This window comes from Sapajus apella, unplaced genomic scaffold (assembly GCF_009761245.1).
Source record: "Sapajus apella isolate SASKATOON/1434 unplaced genomic scaffold, GSC_monkey_1.0 scaffold17, whole genome shotgun sequence".
In the NCBI taxonomy this organism is placed as follows: domain Eukaryota; kingdom Metazoa; phylum Chordata; class Mammalia; order Primates; family Cebidae; genus Sapajus; species Sapajus apella.
Window position 1 is genome coordinate 9577306 of NW_022436957.1, and position 17845 is coordinate 9595150.

Below are 17845 nucleotides of genomic sequence, written 5' to 3' on the forward strand. Positions count from 1 at the left end.
GTGACAAACACCGAGCTTCCAAGAAAGATCATATTCACTGAGCAAGGTCTTTCAAAGCCACATTTGTTATCCTTCATTTTTAGCTATTATTTAAAATATTAAAGAATGCCATCACAGTGCTGTAAATATAGTAAAGGCTGGTAAGTTATGGCTATCTGTTTTTATTTATAAGGTTTTATTGGAACATAGTTGCACCCATCTGTTTACATACTATCTATGGCTGCTTTCATGGTACAATGGCAGATTTGAACATTTATGACAGACATTAGGTGGTCTGCAGCACCTAAAATATTTACTATCTGACCTTTAAGAAAAAAGCGTGTTAACCCTTTATTTTAAATATAGCATAGTAAGGCTTGGCTACATAAAGCAGTTAATGTAATTAATAAAATCAGCCTATCAAATAGGAAATTATTGTATTTTCTCTTATATACTGGTTGGTGAGAAATATCACTCAGCTGGCTAAGGATCAAAATTCTCTATGGCATTTTGTCTATTTAATCTGCCACCAATAAGCAAAATTATTATTAAAACCAAGATTATACTACTCCTAATGGTCCCTAAGATGACTTAGCACCCTTGTACTCCTGTAACATGAGCTGAAGGGACAGAGGAAGAATGACATTTCAAAGAAGAACATCATAAATGAATAAGTGAATGAACAAATCGACGAACAGCAAAGCACATTTGTGCAACTGGGATTGTAACCTCCCTCTCTTAAAATGTCAGTGTGGTCACATTCTTCCTCCATTCCATAGCCATCCCTACTCCTGGCCAACTATCTTCTATGTATGTACATTTGGTCCAAAGGAGAAAAAAGCAAGAGTGTTTCTGTAACAATCCAATCCATCAATCACAGTAAGGGAAAGTTTAAGTAATGGGGACACTGATGATTTTGCATGTTCTCAGATACATCAAGACTAAGTCACTTTATTAAGATCATTTAGTCTAAATTGAGCCTGTACTTCCAAATAACAGAGAAACGTGATCTTGAAAATTATAATGATCTTAATTCAGGGTTTACACTCAATGTTAGGGAAGGCAAATCTAAATTTCCGGAAATGGCCCAGAATTCTTTTTCTAATGAAATAGCAAGGCCAAGTCTTGAAAAAAATCCTAATGGAATTGGTAACTTAAAAGTAGAAGATGTAACAAATGGCTCATTGAGATCTTTTCCACATTTAAATGTTCTAAAAAAAAAAAAAAATCAAAAGAAGCTGTATCATACCTACCACATATGTTCCGCACCATCTGGCCAGCCACTTTTCTCTACAGCCTATTCCCCAGACACCATCTCTTCAGATGTCCACCTTGGCAAATTCTTACAGATAATAACTGCATCTAAAACTTCCTCTGTACCATATTCATATAACCAAGTTAGAAAATGTCAATACAAATTTCAAAATGCAATAATTTGCAGATCATCAGGAATAGTGTAACGTGTACAATGTGTCTCTGGGTTTTTATCATACAAGTCTTATATTCTAAAGGAGTGCTTTTTTTCCTAAACAAAAAAGGAGACCCAAAAGTGCATACATTTTGCTAAATTAAAAACAAAAAACACATAAGAAATTATAACTATCTGATTAAAAAGATTAAAATGGATGTGTTAATTTTTTAACCAAGTCAATAATTTCAATTCATTTCTTACTTTGACTATATCCTATAATTTATTTTAAATTACACATTGTTTCCCATTCACTGTATTTTTCTTCCTGTGTGGTTATGAATTTAATTTGATGCCTGTAATTTATTTCAGCAATGATTCATAGGAAGTTAACTAGCCTGACTACAATTGTTTCAGTAGAATTCAATTACCTACATATAATAAAAATAATTTTCATAACAGATAGATTTCCCCCCATAATAGAGCATACAAAGTTGTTATGATTCAATTGTTTTTCTACTCAGTGATGACGTACTCTCAGCAATTTCAGATGCATTTATTTTCACAAATGAAATGACATCAAGTAATACTCCACTGAAATCAATGGAAACCTTCTCTCCATCTTTTTATTACTGGGTTCTATGATCTATTTCTTTTGATTCTGTCTTATTCATTTCCTCAGGTTATATCATTTCAGTGAATCTGCTTACTCAATCTTCACACTTTAATTTAATGCTTTTAATTTAAAAACTGGCTTTGGAATAATTTGGCATTTCTTACACTCATCTAAGAAAATCCTCTCGTTTTCCTTAAAAGTCCCTAAATTTCTACTAAATACTTCTTATGAATTTTGGTAACTGGTAGTATTCTGTGATAAAAACTATGAGACTGAAAAAACACAAATGCTTTCCTTTTTTAAGGACATGGATTAATTCTGTCTAAAGTAGAAACAAAGTCATTCTGATTTAGTTTAAAGAAAGAGCTCTCTTTGTAGGAGTTAGTGAATCACAATAGCTGGGTCGTGTTGTTCTGCCGAAACTCCCAGGAAAGACCCCAACTAGAAAAGCAAGGTCAATTTATAAAGCTGAGTTTAATTTACATTCTTAATAGACACTGCGATAATTATCTACAGATATTAATTCACAAGCTATGGGGCACTAACCGCTGGGCAATAATACCCCAAACTGAGAGAGAAGCATCGCTCCATTATCAACAATTGAAAACAGATGGGAAAGGAGAAACACAGGAAAAAAAATATGTATGTGCATAAAAAACTGCATAAAGTGACAAAATTTACAGGATTAAATTTAATGAATAAAATCCTTTGCTGAAATGCTTAAAAAACATAAAACAGATCCGACAGCTCAAGAATTATATAACGCATTCTATAAATAACTATGTCAAATTTTAAAATGTTAATTTCCATGGAAAGAATTTTTTAATAAACTTAAAATTAAATCTGAAGGAATACCACTTTGATAAGCACGCAGAAATATTTGTGGCTATCATTTTATCCTGTGTATACCTTAATGATGATGGGAGAGCAAACTGGGAAACTACAAAGCGTTTTGTGTGGGCTTTGACTTTGTGTAGCCAGCATACTAACTTTGTTCATCTAAATGCAGATTAGATAAGCCACCCTCCAGATCAACATTTATGGTGGGTCACGTAACAATCACAACCCCTCTTGCGGTAGATCAGGAAAAAACAAATTCCCTGGCTTGTATTCTTATTCAAGCATGTACCATACATGTCATACTAGCTTCTGGTAGCGTGATATTTTTGAATTATTTAACAAGCAGCTAGTGTTTATACATTTAGGTAATTTTTAAAGTTCCTCCAAAAATTATCTTTCGCTTCTAAATTTGTCTCTAAAATCACAACGAATGACTTTTCATATACAGGTCGTCAGGGATTAGTAGCAACCTGTAGATGTTATTAAATAAGATTTAATTGACAAAATAATAGCAGTCCATAAGACTAAGTGATGATAAGATACACAGTTGTGTAGTAATGATTTTATATTGGTTACATGACCCTTGCTTCCTTTTGGTGAGAAATTTTAAAAAAGGGATTTTTTTTACAGAGACCAAAACAGTTTTATCTGCCATGGTTGAATACCACATTAATAAAAATTAAAAGTATGTACTAAGTAAAATCATCTATTTTAGGACAAAATAGTGGAAGACTATAAACTGTGATAGGCTCCCCACCAAAAACCCAGCCTGTATTTTCTTGTGTGTCGTAAAAAAAAAGTTCATAAATGACCAACATGCAATCAACTTAGTCTCTAGTCATCATGGAAATGAATTTTTAAACTTTGATCTCACTTCCTCAGCTTGATAAATATTCCTAAGAGCTTCTCTTATAGCTATTTGGTCATTTATGAACTTTTTTTTTACGACACACAAGAAAATACAGGCTGGGTTTTTGGTGGGGAGGTGTAGGTTTGATATAAGGACTGAACTAAACAAATGATTTTAAAATTACGGTGTTATGTACTTAATGCTACTGAATTATATACTTAAAATGGTAAATTTTATGTTATGTGTATTCTGTTGCACCTAAAAAAATTCATTTAAAAAGTAAAATTGCTGTGGTTAGGATAAAGTATTATTGTGCACCGATGAAATTTTATATAAAAACAAGCAGTCTTTACCCCAGCATACTGTGAAGCTGAAGTACATGTAATTGCTGTTTTTTTGTGGTTTAAAATGGTTGACTATCAGCAATTTCATAAGGTTCAACCTGTACCTTTATAAATAAAGTGAAGTTGTGTACCCGTCCTGGAGAATTACTCTTTAGTGACTGTCAGTGGATGCAAGGGCTGTGAGAAATAACCTTAGCATGATGGCTTTTTATATTAGAGCCACTGCGGTTATAGAATATGTTTTTGTGCATTTATGACAGTCTATGACTTTGAGTGAGCGAGATAAATTACAATGCAGTGAGATCCATTAGCTAACAGTGGCTGAGCTGATTCTATGGGACATCAAACTTGAAATCAGTCATTATTTAGAAAAAAGGGACTAATTTTAGTTTCTACTTTCTGCCATTTTCTTACTCCAAAAACACTTATTCCTCCAAAAAGCCATTCTGTATATGAAAATTGTGGTACATTCTAAGATTCCCTTTAAGAAATAAGACCTTTATCAATTTTCTTCCCCCAGTCTCCAAGTCATAATTAGCAGAAGATTCCCCCCCACCACCACGCCTTTCCATCAGCACTAGGTGACAGAGCTGATGTCCCCTCTCTGAAGCTCCAACTGTAAATGATTATTACATGTCGTAGTCAGGGCCTGATATAAGAAAGAGCAATCATATTAGAATAAGACAATTAGAGAATGCCCAAATCACTACAGCATTAGCGGAACCAAAGCAGAATTAACATGCATGCCCCTCCAGTTCCTCCTCGGCATTAGCAGAAAACTACACATTCTGTGTTCCTGGAATATAACATGCAGGACACAGGACCTAAGTTATAATTACATTAATTAGAAATAGACAGTTTCCCCAATGCATCTGCCCAAGGTGACAAACTACAGACATCCTTCTATGAAATACCGTTAGCAGAAAGATTTGGAACAGGAACAGATTGAAGAAAGGCTGCTCTATTAATTTAACATCAGCCTACAGGAAAAAAAATCAACCCTGAAAGCAAGACCATGCCATAGGGATTGTCTCAGAGCCATTTTAAAAGAGAGACAAAACCGGGCTAACCCTTTTTAAGCACCCCTCAGTGAAAAGCTTTAAACAGGCTATTGTCAGAGTGCTGGGTACCTTTTCTCTCTTGGCTTTGTTCAGTATTTTCCTCGGCTGCAGTTTCCATGGCTGGCTTCATACCATCCACCAAAAATGCTTTTGCCCCTGCTCCCCCCAATACACACTTGTTTTTCCTCCTCTTCCTTTTCTTTTGGACTCCCCTCCGTCTCTTATTTACACTCGTCTGATTGAGAGGCTCTGTTCTTCACTACAGTAGATTACAGTCCCTTCCAAGATGCAAAAGTCTTGTCAGCGTCAATTTCGCTCTGCCTACTGGTCCATAAAGACAGCTGCCAAGGGGCAGGCAGCCATACGTCACCGAGGATCCCAGTTAGAAAACAGCCATTCGGCGCCCGGTGGTGCCTACAGTCTCAATGCGGCTCCCGGGGGAAGGACCTGCTCTCCACCGGCTCTTCCTCCTTGCTCTCTTTCTTAAGATCTCAATCTTGATCTCACTCTCTCTCCCCACCTCGTTTCTTCCAGCTAAGTACACCCAATGAATGCTAATTAATTCTCCCAGGAAAAAATAGATCTGTGACATCAGAGGAGGGGATATAAAGGAGAAAGAAAAGAGCCCCCTACCACCATGTGACTTAGTTGGTCGACAGCAATATATGTCGTCTCTAAGGAGATTGCATGTCTTTGCATTGGCATGAGTCTTTCTTTCCTGTGGCGACCCCTTTATGATGTATCAGTTTATTTCATTTACCCCTTGACCCTGGCAAAGCATGTTTAAAGGATGTGCCCATAGTCTCTATTTGCTTTCTTAAATATTTGTCTTTCATACAATTTTTCAATAGGTACATGGCTTTTAATATAAATTAAAGAGGGGAGAAAAATACATTAGAGGGAAGAAAACTCAAACATGGGTTTAATGACAGCAGTGTAGCAACTTGGTATTAGAACCCACTCTCTTGTCTCTAGTTAATATATATGATAGTAAGAGAAACACAAGCCTAATTTGTAAAAAAGGCACCCTTCCTTATTTAAAAATAAGCATACCATGTTCACAAGTATATCTAGCTGACATTTTTGGTAGTGTCTTGGAATGAAAATCAAAATAGTTTTTTAACTGGATATGGTATTTCTATATGGAGTTTTACTCATTAGAACTCCTCATTCCAAATCAAGAAAGTGTTTTTAAGAGCTCTCTAAATAGTCAACATAAAGGTTAGTATACCAATAATGATTTGCCTTCTTGCATACCCAGATACTATGAGGCCAACATTCTCAACCCATGCTATCATATTATAAGCCTTTATCATGATTTTGAGCCATATGTTTCCAAGCATCACTAATTTCTGCACCATTTTTTATGCATTTGGCTGACCAACTGACCTTTACTGTCCCTATAAAAAATTAGAGACTCAAGTCAAATACAGGGATGACCATTAATAGGATTCCCAAATCATGAATAGTCTGCTAGTTGGTTGGGCTTAACACTTATCTTGGAAGCAAACAGAAAGACAAGTTGGAGACCACCCTCTCCTAAAAACATTCTCCTAAGTTTTGACGGTTTCTTGCTCAACACCTTAAAACAAAAAGGATAAGGTACTGAATAAAAATCCTCTAACAACCTGATCTTTTAACACCTTGGTTATAGATAATCCTTCAAACCTTCTTACATTTAACACTTCTAGATGTGTTACACTTGAGAAGATTTTCAAAACCAGTTTAGCTTGTTTCAACATTTAATTTTACATCTTGCTTTTTCCCTTTACCCATTGTCTTAGAAGACCACGCCCACAATCAAATATGTATTCCCTCAAATTAAGGCCCCAGAAAATTTTATTGTCTCCTGGTCAGAAGACCGAGAAGTATGACAGCCTAAAACCACAGACTTTAGAAAAAAGATTCATTTGTGATACAATTATTTCCATAGGAAAACCCTATGGTGTGTCCCGATAGGACAGTCTTAGACATTTTTTGCAAAGACTAGTTAGGTCCATTCAAATAGAAAGGTGGCAAGTGTTGGTTTCTAACAGGCTCGTTCTCCCAGCAGTTCGAATGAGAATCAAGACCAAAATAAAATTCAATTCAGCACAAAACAAGATACCGTGATTAGCTATGCTACTGGTTTTTAAAGTGTCCAGCAAAGTCATCTGATTATAGAACTCACAGAGACTAATAATTTTCTAGCTGTTGCTTATTATTTTAATAGTGATACTGGTGAAAAGGCAGAATATGAGAGACAGTCTTAATTTAAGAACAACTCTAGTTCTATATCATAGATATCAAAACCATTAGACAAAACATTCACACATCCTCCAGTTATACCTGCATCTACTTTCCCTCTGAAAAATTATATATAAATGAACAATTCATCACTTTTATTCACAACTTTTCACTAGGCTGATAATATATTACAATTCTAGAAGTTACCATTATATCACTTTATAACAGCCTCAAATTCTCACTGTTTATGACAAACCATTTGAACAACAAAATTTGTCAAGAGGAAGAGAGAAAAGAATATTTTTTATAACATTTCTGAGGCATGCATCCATTTCTGGCCAGGAAAGTTCTATAAGTAGAATGAGTAGGATGGAAAATGTCTTCCAGAGCTGAAAATATATCTTTGCGCCCCATGCTCTAAGGCAGTCTGGTTAAAGGTAAGAACACCTCTGAAAGCCAAAACAGGAAAACAAAAATACTGAACAAAACAGATGTATTAGATTGAACATACGAAATTGCTGATATTGACTAAGAACAGCAGTTTCACGTGGTTTGACTTATGTGTAAGTCTTCTGTAGAATTGCAGCCAGCTCAGTAAACGTGTATGAAATAACCTCCCCAGCGCCAACATCTACAAGCAGCACAGACATGAACAAGTGACAGTGCCTGTCTCTGGGTAACTCACAGGCTAATGGGACACAGAAAACTCTTCTAAAACAGGGTTATCCTGCCTGCTACAAGCACTATGGTATCACAACAAAGAAAATGGGTGGAGGGGGAAGAGAATTTGAAAAAAGCTTTGCAGAATTGAGTTGGCTATTGCAGTAATGCTTAGAAACCTCCTGGGTAGGGTAGGGAAGGGAAAGGTAGGGAAGAGGAAGGGAAAGAGTTCTAGGAAAAATTGAAGGGGATATGAGAGGAAAAAGAGGGTACTGTCAAAGCATCAGAAGTGATTGTTCTGACAGAGGGATTGATGGGAGATGGCTGAACCAGTAGGTTGGGAACAAGGTAGGTTGGACACTTTGCTAGCTCTGGAGGCAGTAGGTAGAGATAGAAGCCTTGAGAGCAGAGCTGATCTATGCTTTACAAAGGTCATTCTATTGGTAACATGGAAGACAGGGTGGGTAGGGTAGGATGAGACTAGAGGCTGGCAAACTAGTCAGGAGTCTCCTGAAACAGTACAAGCAAGAGACAATGTGGACTTGAACTATGGCACAGGGAGGAAGTGAGGACCCAGATGCCATTGGATTGGATCTGTATGAGTAGGGATGGAGGGGGATTTTGAGGGAAGGCTACAGTTTCTAGCTTGGGTGAGTGAGGAGATGATCATGCTGGGAACCAATATGGGGAACCAAAGAGAAGGAAGAAGTTTGGTAGGGGAAATTAGCAAGTGTGGTTGAGAGTGCTCTTAGGACATCCTGCAGGGGCTGTCCAAGAGGCATTCGGGAATATGGCTCCAGAAGAGAGGAGCTGGCCAGAGACCAGCATCTGGGAGTTTTCAGTGTAGAGGCAGCCTTGGGAGAACAGGAAGTCCAGTTCTGCTCAAATGCCATCTTCTCAGGGGACTCTCCCCAACTCTCTTGTCTAAAATAGCAGCCCTGACATTTCTGGTCCCCTTAATCTGCATTTGAGTTTCATCATAGCTTTAACCACAACTCAACACCGTTATTCACTTACTTGTTCATTACTTCCCATCCTCCTAGAATACAGGCTTCTGAAAAGCAGAAATTTTTATCTGTCTTATTCTCCGCTGTATTACCAACTCTTGGAACACTTCTGGACACACAGTGGGTCCTCAATAAAGTATATTTTAAGTGAATGTTAAATAAACAACCAGAGAGAGATACAGATTTTAAGTATACCAAGATCACAGCTTAGAGTACACTACCTTTTAAACATAAAGGTAAAGGAAAAATTTTAAAAAGAGGGTAAAAGAAACTAAGAACGACAAATCAGAAAACGAGAGAAATAAGACCAAAGTGGAATAATGAAATTAGAGAAAGGTTCTGTGAAGGGCATAAAGTTAACAGTGTAAAATAGTGTCAAATACCATAAAAGGAGCAAAAAGGATGAGGACTGACAAGCAGAAAGGAGCTTTTACTACCAAATAGCCTCTGAACTTCTGTGAGAAGGTTGAATGACTGGGAACGATACAACACTTCCCAGTCTCTTTCACAATCACCCTCAAAATAGGAGGCTCCCACACTCCAGTTGACATATTAAACTCATACCTAGGGCTTTGGCTGATGCCTGTACATCTTGGCCCTATTTTTAACCTGGTAAGATCATACTGAAGTTTTCTTCTGTAATCTATTACATTAATCATCTTCCCAGATTTGTTCTGTTTTCAAGCATAGTAAATATGCTTTATGTGTCTGGGATTCAAATCATTGACAGAAATGTTGAACACAAGACCAAGGTGAAGAAATCCCATGTAGATCTCTATGGACATCATCCTAGTCAACTGACTGGTTCATTCTTTCATTTGTTTGTTCATTCATTCATTTATTCATTCAAGATTCATTAAGCACCTATTATATGCAAGAAATCGAATCACTATTCTATGCTAATATGACTATGACTGTTCAAGTGACCGAGAATTCATCAAGATGCATAATGATCTACCGACATATCCTTACCCTAGTCACACAGTTAGCAAATATTTTGTCAAATGCCTACTTCTTCCAATTTTCTAGGATTGTATTTTAGGTTTCTTTTGGCTTCTAAAGGACTCCTCAGTGTGGAGTCATTAATCACCAAGGAAGGATGTTTCCACATTCTTTCTAACTACTAATTCCTCTGCAATTTTGGTGTTTTATGGAACATTTATGCAACATGAAACACACCCTAGTATAATCCCTCCTCATCGCCCCTCAAAGGAAATCAATTCCCAGAACAACAAGCTCACACTTGCTTGAACAAATTTTTTTTTTCTCTTCAAGCCCCATTACACAGCATTTTTAATTTTAAATAAATTCTGCTTAAAATAAGTTTGTGTTAAGTGTCTCCTATTTTCTTTTTTTTGAGAGAGAGTCTCGCATTGTCACCCAGGCTCGAGTGCAGTGGCACAATCTTAGCTCACTGCAACCTCCTCCACCCAGGTTCAAGCAATTCTACTGCTGCAGCCTCCCACGTAGCTGGGACTACTTGTGAGCACCACCATGCCCAGCTAACTTTTTTGTATTTTTAGTAGAGATGGGGTTTCACCATGTTGGCCAGGATGGTCTCAATGTTCTGACCTTGTGATCTGCCTGCGTCAGCCTCCCTAAGTGCTGCCATTACAGGAATGAGCCACCACGCCCAGCCGATCCCTTACTCTTTTTAATTTTTTTCTTCATGTATTTTCTAAGTACCTCTTGTATATATGCTATACTCTCCTTTATAGGAAATGACACTGCATAAAGCTAAGAGTTGAAAAAACAAATCAAACTGGTTGGTATATAGGAAAATGCTTATAAATGGTAAAGCTCTATGAACTATAAGCCATCATTGCTATTGTTTCTCTTTAATGGTAGCGGCAGAGCCTAGGCAGGTCACTGTTGTGAAGCTGGCCAACATCGATGATGATGAGCATACACGGAACCTCTGTTAGCCAATCTCTTCTCAACTAATCACTTGTTTATTTAACGACTGTCAGTGTCCTCATTAGAAGCCTCAGGAACCACCAAAACAGTGATTGTTCCATTTGGCAAAAGCCAATTTGAGATGTAATAAGCCTCTCTCTCCTGACAAAAATATTCTACTGAACCTCATTTTTTTTTTTTTTGAGACACAGTCTCACTCTGTCGCCCAGGCTAGAGTACAGTGGCACCATCTTGGCTCACTGCAGCCTCTGCCTGCCAGGTTCAAGTGATTATCCTGCCTCAGCCTCCCGAGTAGCTGGGACTACAGGCGTGTGCCGCCATGCCCAGCTTTTGTATTTTTAGTAGAGAAGGGGTTTTGCCATGTTGGCCAAGCTGGTCTCAAACTGCTGACCTCAAGTGAGCTGCCCACCTCAGCCTCCCAAAATGCTGGGATTACAGGCATGAGCCAACACACCTGGCCTCCAATGAATCTAATTTTCAAAAGGAAGACAAGAGAATGTGTTTGGCACCAGCAGGCTGAGGCTTCCTATGATGGAAACTGGTGTGGCACAAAAAGTTTCAACATACCGGGCTGCCAAATGGGCACAGCATAGGCAGTACTTCAGTGTGAGGTGGCATGTGCCATCTTAGCACTGGTGTCTACTATATCTGTCTGTCCCAAACTCAAGGTCAGCATTGCTGCTCCTCTCCTCACTCTTCAATCAGGATTGCTCCACCTCGGCACTAGTGACGTTTAAGGCTGGATCATTCTTTATTGTGAGACTGTCCTGGGCACTGTGGATGTGTAACAGCATCCCTGACCTCTACTCACTAGATGCCAGGAGCACCACCACAGTTCTGATGACCTAAAATGTTTCTAAACACTGCCAAGTGTCTCCTGGAGAGTAAAATCACGCCCAGCTGAGAACCATTGCCTTAGATCTATCTTTTCTTCCCTAGGCTTCCTCAGGCTATTGTGATATTCTATCAGCAAATGGTTCTCAGGACTGGCTGTGCACTGGAATCACAGGGGAAGTTTAAGAAATGTTGATACCGGGGCATCACCCCCAGATATTCTGATTTGTCAGATGGGGTGGTGTGGTGGGCATGAGCGCTTTCAAATCTCCCCAGATTAATTCCAATATGCAGCCAACTGCTAGAGGCGGGAGGGAAACAGACAATGTGTGCTACGAGGATGGTGATGCAATCAGAGCTGTTTCAGGAAAATTATCCAGAGGGCAGCTGGATGGATAGATAGGAGACCAAAGAGGGCAGAGTCAGGGTGACAACACTTGTTTAGGGAAGAGGTGGGGACTGCACACTCAGCTGAGGCAGAAATGAAATACTGGGTATTAAGGCAAGAGGGAGAGATTCAGGGATGATTCTGAGACTTTCAGCTTGGATTCCTAAAAGGATAGTGAATCCCATAGGGAACTAGAGACATCGGGTGATGTATTGGTTTTCTGGGGCTGCCAGAACAAAGTACCACAAAGTTAGTGACTTTTAACAACAGAAATTATTCTCTCACAGTTCTGGAGGTAAGAAGTCCAAAGTCAAGGTGGGGCCACATTTTCTCTGAATGCTCTAGGGGAAGATCTTTCTTCCAGCTTCTGTGATAGCCTGCAATGCTTGACAGTCCTTGGCTTGTAGATACATCACTCCCATCTCTGCCTCCATCATCACGTGGTGTTTTGTGTGTCTGTGTCTGTGTGCTTCTGATAAGAACAGAAGTCATATTGGACTGCGGCCTACCCTCATTGAGCATGGCCTCATCTTAACTGGATGATGTCTACAAAGACCCTACTTCCAAATAAGGCCACATTCGTAGGTAGGAGTTAAGACTTCAACATATTTTTTGAGGGGGGTGGGGGACACAATTCTACCCACACCAGATAAGGAGAGTGAGAAGGACTATCAAGTTTGGAAGCCATGTGGGTGTTGTCTTTGCAGCTGCTCAGCCTGAAATGAAGACTTGGGCGTTATCATTAGCAGAGAGGAACCTATTATCATCACAAAAGTGGGTGGGATGGCAAGGCAGAAGGTACAGAGGAGAAAAACCTTTCAGGTGCCTCCTAATTCAGGGGATCTCTAGTGGGAGAACCACCCTCAAAGGATGCAGAAGATGTTGGCAAAGATCCAGGACAGGGCTCTGTCACAGAGGAGGAGGGAATTTTAAGAAGGAGAGGGTGTCTTCACAGTCAAGGCAACCAGAAGGCGAGGACTTGGCAAAGGCTATTGAAATGGAAAATTCCGATGTCCTTGCCAGCATCAGTGCAAAGCGTGGAATGGAAACCAGTTTATAGAGGGGCTACAGAAGGGCTGGGAAGTGAAGAAGAGGAAGCAGGGACAGCCCACTTTCTAAAGAAATTTTGTAGTGAAGGGAAGGCCAGAGAAGTATGCAGGCAGCTTAAGGAAAAATACAGACAGGAATAGAGTCCCAAACATGTCTTATGCTGAAAAGGCAGTGACAGCCACTGAAAGAGAGGTTTCAGAAGATGCTAGTGAAGATGGACAGATGATGAATGGAGATCACAGGAGACAAAGAGGGCCAGCTGTGGGTGGCAGGATGGGTTGCTTCTCCTTCTGAACTGGAAGTGAGGAAGAGGAAACAGAGGGAAAAGGAAAAATCATCCAACTCTAAGATTTAAGGAATTTCATCTTAGAAAAGGAGGAAGGGATGGAGAGGTTAAAAAAGTAACCTGTCCAGCATTAAGAAGGATACATTTGTGTCTTTATTTAGTTCAACCCACAGCCCTAAGAAGGAGAAAGCATCAGCTCCGTTTTATGGGTGACAAAACGGAAGGCGTGATGGTCTTGGTCTTAGTAAGGTAGGTGGATTGCCCTGAGTCTGGACAGCCTGGGGACCTGAGTGGGGCTGAGTTTCCAGGGGACCCTAGGGCAGTAGAGTGAAGGAGACAAGAAACACCCTTACCTTATGTCTCACCACCCTGAGGGGAATGGGCCCCAACATGACAGAGCCACAATGAAGAAACAAAGCCAAAATGAGAAATGAGGACCAAATGATGGGTTTTTAAACTGGTTTTAAGAAAGTTTCTGGCTGGGTGCAATGTGGCTCATGCCTATAATCTCAGCACTTTGGGAGGTCAAGGCGGAAGGATTGCTTGAGCCTAGGAGTTCGAGACCAGCCTGGGCAACATAGCAAGACCATGTCTATATTTAAATAAATAAATAAAACAGCCAGGTATAGTGGGGCAGACCTATAGTCCCAGTTACTCAGAAGGCTGACATGGGATGATCCCATGAGTCCAGGAGTTGGAGGTTGCAGTGAGCTATGAACACAGTGCTGTACTCCATCCTGGGTGACAGAGTGAGACCCTGCTTAAAAAAAAAAAAAAAAAAAAAAAGGAAAGCTTCTGCTTCTTCCTGTGAATACAAGGCATACATTGGGAGACAGACAGCTGATCTACTGACAACACACTTCCTAATTATTACATCCCATGGGGCGCTTGGATTCTCTCATTAAGAGTAGCACAATGAGCACTCCCTGTGAGGGCCCCCAATTAACTCATCCACCCAGCATGTTCCAGCCAACGGGAACAAGGGCCAGCCTTCCAGACTCCTCTTTGTTAGCTGTTTAACCCCCGTTACTGGGATCCCAGTCATGTTTCTGGAGCAGTTCCTCCTCGGTTCAGCAGAAACCACCCCAGGCCTGGGGTATTCTCTCACCCAGAGTCCGCAACTCAACCACAAAGCTGGGGGAACCTGAGGTACTCTGCTGAAGATTTGCCTTATATCAGCTGCCAAAACCCCTATCGCACTGTCTCCCCATCTCCCCAGCTCCAAGTTCCTTCCTGAATGGCATGTGCCAAAGTCCAGTCCATCTCCTTTAGAAAGCCTCCTTGGTGAACTCTACCCACGTCTTGTTTTTTTTTTTTTTTTTTTTTTTTAATTTTAGAATACAGGTCTCACTTTATTGCCCAGGCTGGGGGGCAGTGGCGCGATCATGGCTCACGGCAGCCTCAAACTCCTGGGCTCAAGCCATCCGCCTGCCTCAGCCTCCCAAATAGCTGGCATTACAGGTGTGACCACGCCCAACCCATTTCCCCCTTCTTAGCGTTCTCTCTAACTCACCCCACAGTGTCTCAGTTATAAATGCAAGCCTCCCTAAATGGCAGTTCCCTGTACTGAAAGGACACTCATCTGCCTTGACCTTCCTCCCACCAACGTTGGAGACAAAGGCTTGCACCAACTTGGACCAGGCCTAACCTTCAATACTGCGCCACCACAGAAGGCTTCCCAAGGTAGGCAGACCTCAACACTTTCAACCTGCTTTGCTAAAGGAAGACAGACATTACCAAATTCAAGGTTAAATCATACGACACTTGGGCTATAAAAATTCTCACAAGAGAAGTTGGAAAATTATGGGACAAGCACAGCAGGAGTAGTGATAAAAATGATGTGACTTCTTTAAGAACCCTTCTGATAACTCAGAGTGGCTCAGGGAAACCTTCATGCCTTGATGCTATTTCAGCCCCGCCCTGCCCTCAATATGCAGGAGTTGACATCATCTTTCCCTGAAATAGAGTCAATGTGTGGATTAATGAGTTTCTATCTGTTGGGCTGCCAGGAAAGATGCACACATACCTCTTGGGGAACCAGACCCCTTCAAACCCACCCCCTCCCTTAATGACAGTGCTCATGTCACATTGATCTGAGCAAGAGAAAGCATCCAACAAACCCAGGGTTGGTTATATTTTTCCAATCTTTCTACATGTTCCTCTGTAACTATCACCAACTGCTATGGTTTGAATGTGTCCCCAGATGTCATGTGTTGGAATCTTAATCCCCAATGTGGCAGTACTGAAAGGTGAGTCCTTTAAGAGGTGATTGGGTCATGAGGACATTAATTTATTAATCATTCATGGATAACGAATGATTTATAAATTAATGGGTTAATGGATGAATGGATTATCATGGGAGGGGACTGGTGATTTTATAAGAAGTGGAAGAGAGACCTGAGCTAGCACACTCAGTCCCCTTGCCATGTGATGCTCTGTACTTGCCTTGGTTCTGTCCCCATCAGCAAGAAGGCCCTCACCAGATACAGCCCCCTGGACCTTGCACTTCTCAGCCTCCATAACTGTAAGAAATATTTTTTTTTTCTTTATAAGTTTCCCAATTTCAGGTATCTCATTATAAGCAACAAGAAAATGACTAATACACAAAATTATCACACAAAGAAACTGTGACTGCCAGCTACCAGGGATACTTGGCCAGTTCTTTTCAGGTGGTTTGTTTTTATTTGCTACAGACCAAGGTGCTGGCTGTATGAGGAACCCACGGGCTGGGCTCAATGCTGTGTCCAGAGGACCTACTACACTGTGAGAGTAGCTCAAGAGGAATGGACAGAAGCCAACACTCAGAGCTGAGGATTTCCTCGGCACTGGCACTGCTCTAGTAACTTTAACCAATGTTCTTTCATTTTTGCCTTTGTGACAGTATTGAGTTGGGCATCACCATCCCCCTTGCATGGATGAAGAAACGAAGACCAAAGTGAGCCATAGAGACTTGGCCAAGGTAATACAGTCAAGGTAATACAGCTGGTCAGAAGCTGAGCTGAACCTTGACACAGGCCATTGGATGCCAGAGTTGGGAATCCAAGAGTCAGGCAGCCATGATGGCAGGAACAAAAGCTCAATAAGCGCCCAGATGACTAAGTGATCAGGAGCACCAACATTGAACTCAGAGAGTCCAGATCACCACCAAATCTTCGCAGAGTGGCTCTTCCATCACTTGCAACTATCTCCCCCAAATGTAGTAATCTGGAGTTCCCCTTCAAACTCTGGCAAAACATGGGGCCGTACACTTCTGCAGCTCAGTAAGGCTCTCATGTCTGCATTCTTGTTCAGCATCCCCGTCAGCCCCGCTCCAATGCTTGCCAGCCTTATAATACCATGTGACCTTCCTGAGCTTCAGCTTCATTGTCTACCAAAAGGACTCAGAAGAGAACTTCCCCCATAAGGCTATTGTTAGGATCGTGTAATACTGCATGCAGCACCTCAGCACGATGCCTCCTACATGACACTTACAAAATGCTATTTCTATTTTCAAAGTCCTTTATGCTCCCACCACCATCATACAGGTCCAAGGGAGAGGTAGAGTGAGGAAGGACTAGCTGGTGATTTCATGTCCTTCTAGATCTTTCTCTGACCCTGAAAGGTTCACTTCTCTGCCCTTGCCTGGCCTGGATTTCTAGGGGCACTCCCCACTCCACCTGGTCCCATCCCAGACCTCCCTGTGCTCTGTCCTCAAATTGTACCAGGGTCCTCCATGAGGAGGTCCGGTTTGGATATGATGCCTGAGATTCACTAAGCTGCAAATAAAAGGAACTGAGACAAATAAGGTAATGGGATTAAAAAAGACATGCTTTCAAGGGTACTCTTTCAACAATAGACTAAACTGTTTTCTGGAATCTGCAGAATATTGCTAACACCTAGGTACTCAAGTCCAAATTAAATTTGTCCTGAATTTTTTTTTTTAACCACAATGGAATTTCTTTCTTCATGTCAGAGAATCACGCAAGCAGGATCAGCTTCATGGGCATATGATGTGCACCAAGCCTTGCCCTCAGAAGGGCCTCAAGCTTGGTTCAATACTCTGAAATTCTTAATCTTGAAATTCTTAATCATTTTATCTTCGAACTTGTGTTTTCAAGTGAAGTTCAATGGGACCATGTTGCACACATGTGAGCAGAGGAGTTATGTGCTCCTTGCCACCACATTTGCATACCACATTCATGATGCCCCATGAGTCCAGAATTCTGGTGAATCTCTGGTGGATGGGGAGTTCAGTAAGGACTCAAAGTCTGTAAAAGGTAAGTATGTTCTGTCTGTGACTGAGTAAGCACTGGTGTGCACAGTCCTAAAGGTCATACTTTCTAAGCACAACTTGCTTCAAATGCAGAAAGATGGCACTGGAGTTCTCAGAGACATGAATG

The 17845-nt window shown here is 40.6% G+C and overlaps 1 protein-coding gene across 8 annotated transcripts in view; it reads right to left on the reverse strand.

Moving 5' to 3' along the window:
* Nucleotides 1-17845, reverse strand: part of GPM6B (glycoprotein M6B) — a 162114-nt gene that overhangs the window by 39078 nt on the left and 105191 nt on the right. For 4 of the 8 annotated variants that reach the window (XM_032285924.1, XM_032285920.1, XM_032285926.1 and 1 more), the window contains exon 1: nt 5168-5642. The exons of 3 other annotated variants lie outside the window; for them this stretch is intronic. In XM_032285924.1, the coding sequence (XP_032141815.1) occupies nt 5168-5228 (61 nt within the window). In that variant the 5' untranslated portion in view covers nt 5229-5642. Of the gene's footprint in view, nt 1-1232; nt 1267-5167; nt 5643-17845 lie in introns of those variants that run through there. One more of the 8 variants, XM_032285921.1, reaches the window with a different exon arrangement.